Source organism: Chenopodium quinoa, unplaced genomic scaffold (assembly GCF_001683475.1).
Source record: "Chenopodium quinoa cultivar QQ74 unplaced genomic scaffold, ASM168347v1, whole genome shotgun sequence".
Classification (NCBI taxonomy): domain Eukaryota; kingdom Viridiplantae; phylum Streptophyta; class Magnoliopsida; order Caryophyllales; family Amaranthaceae; genus Chenopodium; species Chenopodium quinoa.
In genome coordinates, this window is record NW_018743783.1 from 2,840,588 (window position 1) to 2,849,989 (window position 9,402).

The 9,402-nt window shown below is 35.2% G+C and overlaps 1 protein-coding gene across 1 annotated transcript; it reads right to left on the reverse strand.

Moving 5' to 3' along the window:
• Positions 1-379: 379 nt before the first annotated feature.
• LOC110684845 lies at positions 380-8,853 on the reverse strand. Its single transcript, XM_021861276.1, has 3 exons — positions 8,301-8,853; positions 3,459-3,519; positions 380-2,519 (listed from the first exon to the last, which is right to left on the reverse strand). The coding sequence occupies exons 2-3, from the start codon at positions 3,495-3,497 to the stop codon at positions 2,055-2,057; spliced, it is 504 nt and encodes a 167-aa protein (XP_021716968.1). The 5' UTR covers positions 3,498-3,519; positions 8,301-8,853; the 3' UTR covers positions 380-2,054.
• Positions 8,854-9,402: the final 549 nt, after the last annotated feature.

The window sequence follows — 9,402 nt, forward strand, 5'->3', positions numbered from 1 at the left end:
TATTTGGTTTAGTCATTACTTCATAGTATGCAACATCTCCATCAATTTCAATTTGAATTTGGACCTCCTCCATCTTGTCCTATAATGGAAATATAACAAATAAATAACTAATGAGACAAAAAATCATATTATGAAAAATATGGAGACAACAAGACTTACAATGTTACTTTGGGTGGGCTCATAAGATGTTTTGTACTTTTTGTCTGCTTTCCTTTTACAACTTTCTTTGTACATGAGTGCTAATGATGGTGGCTTGTTTTCAGCACCTAGTTTTTGCTAGAATAAGAAACACATCCAAATAAGAATTGAATTAAGATTGGGTACATGGTCATAGTGAGAACGATAAAGAAGGAAGAACAGTATAAAAACATACCAATTTATGTTGTTTCCTCGCGAAAGTCATAGGACCCATAGTGTACCTATCTTTTTGATCTATACTTATTTCCCTTTTCTTTTTGCTGTCTTCCAGCATGCATGCATAGCACATAGTTCATAGCTTGACACATTTCATTTTGAGAGGATCATAAGCAATTGTAATATAATGGAAACAAACAACATAACTATACCTGGACTAGTTCTAGATTCCAAAATTCTAGTAACTCTTTGAAATGCGCTTCTGGAATTGTATTAGGTGGATTTGCCAACCTATCACCATCATTGTCATGCGGAGTAAAGTGCGTTGCCTTTACACTACATTTATATCTACGCCAAAGCTTTCCCACGGATGACAAAACACAGTCTTTACCTTCTTCCAAGATAATGTATTTCTTTTGTATTAAGTAAAATATGAAACAAGAAAATTAGGCAACAATCAATTAAGTCAGTCACTTGACATATAATAGAACATAAACTAATCAAATCACACCATTAAAAAAATACTTCCTGCTCATATCCTAAATGTTGAGGAAATGTGGCAATCTGAACAGGGATGAAAATGGGACTTGTTTGCTCATATCCGTCCTGTTCAATGTTTATAACTTATTGCAGCACACAAATTGGTTGATAATCCAGAAATTGGTAATCTTCGCTTCTGGAAAGGTTTAAAAATTGGAAAATTCTCAATAAAAATTGCTATGAGCATTATGAGAGAACAGAACAACTACCCATCAGAGACTAAATGGAGTTTGGCTTGGCAGATTCCTGTTCAACAGCGTATCCGCACCTGCAATCCATTACAAGGAACAACAAATATACTTGGCAGGCACCCTAGGCATGAAATCTTTGTGAGGTAGATAGCGTCACCTAGCAGCTAGTATGCTCTTAATACAGATGGATCAGCCAAGGGCTCTCTAGGATAGGTTGGTGGTGGTGGAATGATAAGGGACTGTGTAGGTGATTTTGTCAAGGGATTTGCAGCAAGCTTTAGCATCAAAACACAGCATTGCAAGTTTTGCAACAACACAAGCAAATAAATCCTAAGAAATCAGGGAGCAATCAATTATAGAATTTATAATTTTAGCAGGACAAATTCTAAAAAATTATACAACAAAGTTGAAGAAATCAGGGAGCAATCAATTGTAGAATTTTTGCATACCTTCATGTAACTCCAAATTTGTTCCTTGTCTGGAACATAATGCCAACTAATCTTATTCAACGACGCTAGAGAAGAATTACGAGCTAAAGTCCCTAAGAATCTTGTAAATGTATCTACAGTCTTATCATATGGACCAATAGGCTTTCCCATTTAATTAAGAACAATAGGCTTACGCTCTTCTAATGTCCATTCATGGACATCTTTACATATAGTTGGTCCTCTAGTTCACTTCCTTTTTGAAAGTACTACATGAACATTAACTCAACAAGGTCATTAAAATAAAAATTAAAATTAAAATGATGTATGACTCTTAACCTATCTATATTAAAATATTTAGGACAAAATTACAGTGATCGTTACCCATTTGTTCACTTTCGTGCTCCTGATTTACTAGTGGTTAATCTTCTAATCCTAGCTCCTCACCATTAAGAGTACTCAATCCATCAATAAACTCATCTTCTTCATTTACATAATGTTCTAAATTGCCTTCATTTGAACTCATATGATTCTCATAATCTTCCTATAAGTCATGTCCAAATCTTTGTGGTTGTGAAAAACTTTGCGCTTGTGAACTCCCTAAATGCACTTGTGAACTAGCCATGTTAAAAAGTCGTAGTTGTCGTCGTAGTAATAAATCACTTTGTATTGCTCTCCTCTCCTTTTCTAGCAATTGTGTTTGCATTTGCTTGTAAGCACTGAGTGAACCAGGAGCAACCACTGTCCTACTCTGCCCTATCTTAGTTTGGACACCATTCCTAATCTCAACCTCTTTCTCTTGCTGATTATGGACTGCTGATTTTTTCTGTGCAGTAGACTTGCCCAATTGGATTTTTCTTTGCGTTGAATCTCTCCCTTGTAACCCTTTATTTAAGTGTTGTCTCTTGGTGTTTTGAAGACACATCTTAGTTAGATTAGCCATTGGTACTGAAGAGACACCTGCCATATCCTTAATGTTTGTGGTTATCTTCCCTCTCAATGCCATAACCTGAAATAAAGTATTCATGAAAATCATTAAACGAGTATTACATTATTTTCTAACAATTATGATTCACAAAATTAAGCTGTCAAAAAAAAAAAAGAACCACCTTCTTTGAACGAGACCTCAAGTCTACACCGTTTTTCCTTATCTCATTTTCATCCTCTTCACTTGAGTGGTTCAGTTCACCCTTTTCATCAGGTATATACTCGTCCAAGTAAGTTTTTCCTTATCTAAGTAAGTTTCCAGGTAATACTTTTTTTAATGTTAAGGAAATTTATTTGAATTTTTTTTTTGTACTTAAGTAACTAGTGAAAGGTACAATCAGGGCTTTTTACAAAACCTAGGCCTTCAGACAATTAGATCAAGCAAAATATGCTGCTTGTTGATATTGGTGCATACTCTGGTTCATTGGTGCATAGTGCTTGTTATGCCTTAATTTACTGTTAGGCGCGATAATATAATACTGATTTGCAAATAGCATGAGGATTAGGATGATAATTAAGGATGAGAACATTTCCAATAGGCAGTACATATAACACACTTTTTTCAAAAGGAAATAATTATGCATGCATATCACAATTAATAAAAGCACATGAGCATAGAAAGAGCAAAAGAGCAATGCAATATGATACATAATAGTTTGATCAGCTTATACTCAACTCTGATCAGCTAATAATCTGAGGTAGATATTAATCTTGCTAATACTCATATACATGCAATGCAAGATAAATAAAGCTTATTCCGATCCACATCTGTTATGTTTGGAATTGCGTGAATACCTCATATTCAAACTGTTAGCAAGATTAATTTACCTCAAATGTTGCTTTATAAATTTTGCTAAAAGTCTGAGGCAAATTAATCTTGCTAGAGCTATAGTCTGATCAGCTATAATCATGAAATGTAAAGATAAAAGTGCAAAGAAATTATGTCAATAGTGGAAACTACCTCAGTGAAGCCGCCACAACTCGTCTGCTGCCCGAGCATTTAAATACCACACAGCTCAAAACTGCCAAATGTCAACTCTGTCACTATAATTTCAAACCTTAAATAATATCAAACCACTAACTTATAAAGTTCAAAATAAACAGAAAAATAGAAAACTTCAATAACAGTTCATCAAATCCAAAAAAAAGTTCAAATGAAGGATAAGTATTCTAAAAAAGTGATCATGTCACTCGATGGTTCCATCCAATCCCAATATGTGTCATCTATATCATAATTATCTTCATGATTATGATATTTCATTTCACTGTTCACAGGCACCTTAACTCTGTCAGAAGCAGCTTCTCTGCTCCAACTTTGGTGTTCATCATGATTTGTAGCCGGAATTACATCCTCTGCGGGTTCAATAACTTCATTCATATATGTGTGTCCAGATTGCCCCTCAGCATAAAAAAAGTCTCTTGGAAAATTTCGGTTCACATGATGCAAATCTTATTCAAGGCCATCTTGAGTGTAGAACACTTGATGCACTTGTGATGCCAAGACAAAAGGGTCATCTTTAGAACAAAATTTCTTAAAGTTGCGAGTGAGTCCATAATCATCTACTTCCACATGGAACCAATCACACTCGAACAACACAACACTAAATGTACTCCAATAATCGACCTCAATCATTGATTTTATAGCCCCATAATATGTGACATTACCAAGAACGGGATTGTGGTCCTTGCTACTCGTAAAGCTTGGAGTCAGAGCTGTCAAAGAGACTCCACTATTTTGAGTTTTACACCTTTCATCATGATCTCTAGTGTAGAACTTATATCCATTACAAAAATATCCAGTGTACCTCCTTGCAATAGTAGAAGGACCTTTTGATAGCCACTTAATATGGTCCGGGACATTATCCACCACAACCTTTTCTCTAAACCAAACCATGAATTCATTGCTATGCTCTTGCGCCTCTTTCCACCTTCTTTTTCGTTTGTCTCTATACTTCTTCTTCACAAACTCTTCATGTTCCCTTTAAAGTATTAACCATATAAGTAAGGTAATAAAACAATATAAATTTAAACACAATGGACAAGATATTAAAAGAGTTACTCTCTTGATGTAATTCTCAACTTGGTCATCTTGACAATTAAATAACACATAACGATGTGCTAGAGCCATTGTGTCTAGATCAAGAGTGTATGCCTTCCCTTTCTTCTTCCCTTTCTTTTTCCTCCCAATAGGATAACCTACCTTAGGGAATAAAGGTGATTCTTCATCAATTTCATCAGTTTTCTCTTGACATTTGTTAAACCACTTAGATTGCTTATTTACACTAGCATTCAAATACCTATACAAAATATCAAGCACTCTTCAGCCAAATAACCTTCCACTATAGAAGCCTTAGGCCAACATCGATTTTTAACATATGATTTTAACTTTTCGAGGTACCTTTCTATAGGGTATGTACATCCACCAATCACACACCGATCCACCACGCTTGATTTCATCAACCAAATGAATCGGTAAGTGGATCATTATGTCAAAAAAAGATGGTGGAAATTTTCTTTCTTGTTCACAAAGATTCTCAACAATTCCTGCTTGAAGGCGATCCAAATCTTTCGGATTGATGACTCTCTTGCATATTCCTCTAAAATAGCCACTCAATCTCATAAGAGGTAAAGCAACATGCTTTGGTAAAGTTTTTCTAATTGCTGATGGAAGCAAATTTTGCATTATTATATGAGCATCATAACTCTTGTACCCTGATATTTTCCCCTCCTTCACTTGCACACACCTTGCTATATTTGATGCACAACCTTGGGGCATCTTTGCCTTCTTCAAAACACTACAAAATATGCTTTACTCTTCCTTTGTCATTAAGAATGATGCTTTGGGAAGCAAAACATACCGCTCGTCACCTGCATCTACAGGATGTAGTTCTTCCCTTATACCCATTTCTTGCAGATCTAATCGAGCCTTATGATGATCTTTTGACTTTCCAGGTATGTCTAATAAAGTTCCGACCACATTATCACAAACGTTTTTTTTTTCGATTTGCATGACATCCAAATGATGACGACACCCCAATCTTTCTAATAAGGCAAAGTAAGGAAGATGGAGGACTTTCTCCATGGACAATCTACATATTTCTTCTTTGGTTGTAACTTTCCAAACTTGTTTTCCAGTTTTCCAACAAGCTTGAAATTTGGTCCCCTATTAAAGGATCTGGAGATTTCCTCTCTTCCTTTTCCCCATTAAAAGACTCCATATCATGCCGCCAAGGATGATTTTCATCTAACCATTGATGATGAGTCCAATAGCAAGATTTGTTACTATTACTCAAGTGATGATGATCAGTCTCGTAGTGACAATAGGGGCATGCAAACTTCCCTTTGGTGCTCCAACCAAATAACATAGCATAACCTGGAAAATCGCTTGTCGTTGATTGTAAAGCTGCATGCATCTTAAATGTTTGACACTTCTCCGCATCATAGTTGTCCAACCCATACTCCCACAAATCTTTAAGTTCTTAAACCAATGGTTGAAGGTAGACATCAATGTCATTTCCTAGAGAAGTGGGCCTGGGAATAAGGAGAGATAACATTAATAATTATGGCTTCATACACAACCATGGTGGTAAGTTGTAATTAATGAGAACAACAGGCCATGTACTATGTTGGGTGCTCATAGTTTGAAATGGATTGAATCCGCCACTTGCAAGGCCCAAACGAACATTACATGTCTCATTAGCAAAATCTGGGTACTTTTGGTCAAACTCTTTCCATGCCCCACCATCATCAGGATGCCTCAATAACTCATCTTTCTTTCTTTCTTCATCGTGCCACCTCATTACCTCAGCTGTTTCTAAACACATGTACAACCTTTAAAGCCTTGGTTTAAGAGGAAAATGCCAAAGAACTTTTGCAATGACTTGGTGGACTTTCTAGATGGTTGATTGCTAATATCTTCTTAGTATTCAGTCTGTGTTTCTTTCCACCTTAGAGCATGACAAACATGGCAAGACGTGGAAGCTTCATGCTCCTTCCAATATAGCATACAATCATTATGACATGCATCAATCTTGTCATAATGAAGGCCTAGATCTTTTATCAATTTATTTGCCTCATTATAAGAGTTAGGCAAATTGGATGCATCAGGTAACACTTCTCGAAAAAGCTCCAAAAATTTTGAAATTGTTATATTAGTTAACCCATGAGTACACTTCAAAAGGTAAAAACGAATAAGAAATTATAGCTTTGAAATTTTTTTGCACTTGGGATATAGCTCTTGGTTTTCCATCTTCAACTAACTTATAGAACTTTTCATACCTTTCTGCCACATCTCTACGAACATCATATATCAGACGTTCAATATCATAATGCATGTCTTCAACATCCCTCTCAGTATTTGATGTTGATGACATGCCCTTTTCATAACAATGCCATTCTTCAGTGCCAGGCTCGATCCCTTTTGCAATCAAATGATTGAACACTGTCTCTTTACAATGCCAAAAGCGGTGATCAGACACCTTACACGGGCAAGTAATTTGATCTCCAATTGCCCGTGTAGAAAACGATTTATCTAAATAATCCTCTACACCTTTCTCATACTCATGACTAGATTGTAAAAAGTTGGTCCAACTACTCATTTCGTCTCCTTTATCAAAATTTAAACATAAGTGAATTTATTGATTTAAAATATTGGCATATAATTTTAACATGTCTAAAAGGAATGACAATATCCATAGAAACAAACACCCATAAATTTAGACATGTAGAAATAATAATTTTCCAATGGAATTATTTTATAGACTATTAACCAGATTCTACTCTAGGGACTTTGGAAGTAGCAAAAATGATTTTTTCACCCATTATTACATTACAACATAATATGATGTATATACACTAAAAGATTTAGGAAGAAAAATAACGTAAAGAGGTTCAAAAGTTCTGCACACCATCTACATGAAAAAACCTCAGTTCATACTTAAGAAATCTGCAAGATACTCTAATTCAATGCTTGCTCTTCTTCTTGCAATTATCAATCTGCTTAATTTTTCAATGAAACCTCTACTTTTATAAGTATAAATTCCTTTTTTTTTAATTGTTGCCTCAATTTCTTTTCATTCTGGTATATGGTGGCATATACTATGTTAATTTAACTAATCAATTCAAAAAATGCCATGTTTTTCCAGTTTACTAGCATCAGGTCTAGCTCAACTTCTTTTACTGCAGGTAGCACGCTTACATATATACTAAGTATAGGAACGAAATTTTGAAAGGTTTTCTCTATTTTCAGAACTTATTATATCAAGTTATCAGTTTTTTCCTTCCGATCAATCGGAAATGTCAGAATATATCGTTTCATTTTCACGGATCGAAGACATAATACTCTGCCGTTTCAGATTAGTTTTTACACTTTCTTTATTCATTTCAATGTTGACAATAACAATACATTCTAGCTAATCAATAATCACCTTGGTGAAATAAGAAGATGTAGAGCTGATGGCTGATCTTGTACTCAATAGTACAATAACCATTAGACTAAAAAAATATAACAATGTTCGTTCGGTTTTTACTCTACAACATGCATGAACTCCAAAGCCAATAACCATTCACAATTCAATCGAAATACCCAATAACGCACAATTAAAATTCAGAATCAACAAACCAAACTCGAAATACCCAAATTAAAATTTTCAATAAAAAACAAAAAATAGAACCACATCAAACACAAAGCCAATAACCATTCACAATTCAATCGAAAAATAAACGCTTAATTCATACATTCTTGAAAATTAAAGATTAAATAACCAAAAAAATAAAAAAACATCCATCGCAAATCAGAAAGTACCTGAAATTAGAATCACGAATTCAATGAAACCCAATATCACGTTGAAATTGCCCGAGACGACTTGATTTCTGATGAAATTGCGTGAGAGGACTGCTTATCTGAAGAAACTTCTGCTGAAATTGTGCGAGAAGACTAATTTTCTGATGAAACTTATGATGAAATTATGGAGACAACTGATTTCTGCTGAAACCTAATCGATTATCGCCGATATGGCTTGTTAAATTGGGAATGAAGATGAAATAAAATTTTGACATTTTCTTTTCCTTTTTTGGTTTTTTGATTAATTTCTGATGAATTGGGAATGAAAGTTTCTTTTAGCTTTGGCGGCTAATTAGCTTTTTTAATGAATTCACATAAATTTGGGGATTAACACTTGTATTTTTTTTTTATTTCAAAGTTTATTTATTTTGTTTTTCCAAAAAAATAAGGTAACATCTATTAGTGTGACCATAAAATGCTACCTATTTTAAAAGTGTTATTTTGAAATGTTACTGATGTTAAATGTGTTACATTAAGTGTTACATTCTAATAAAGTGTTACCAAAGTGTTACTTATAAATCTAATAGTTTGTATTACAAGAAGTGTTACCAATTATGTGTTACATAAACTCAATTATGCACTAGTGAAAAGAACCCCCAAAACTATTTATAACACCCCAATTACATAGTAAACTCCGCAAAAGAAAAGTCACAAAAGCTATCGGGCGCGGACGCGCCAAGACCTGGAGAGGCCACTCCAAAGGACTGGAGAGGTCGCGCCATGGCTTGGAGAGGCCGCTCCAAACTGAGTGAAATCAGGGTAGGAACTCTAGTAGCTAGGTGGAGAGGTCTCTCCAAATAGGTGGAGAGGGCGCGTCAGGTGGAGAGGCCGCGCACCTATATTGGAAAGGCCTCTCTGCACAAAATTCTTGAATCTGCCCAAGGGAGGCAGTAGCTACAATAACAAGGTGGAGAGGCCTCTCCACTTACCTGGAGAGGCCGCGCCTAAGGAGAGGCTGCTCTACTACCGTTTTCTCTTTCTTCTTGATTTGGGCTCCTTTGCCTTGGCTTCTTTCCATCATTTTTTTGTTTCCAACTTTGGTTTATCATCCATAGGCTTTAAT

Coding starts and splice junctions, on each gene's coding strand:
- LOC110684845 (XM_021861276.1), bottom strand. CDS start 3,497: ATGCTCGGGCAGCAGACGAGTTGTGGCGGCTTCACTGAG. Junction 2,520..3,458: donor GTTGTGGCGGCTTCACTGAG/GTAGTTTCCACT, acceptor ACTTTATTTCAG/GTTATGGCATTGAGAGGGAA.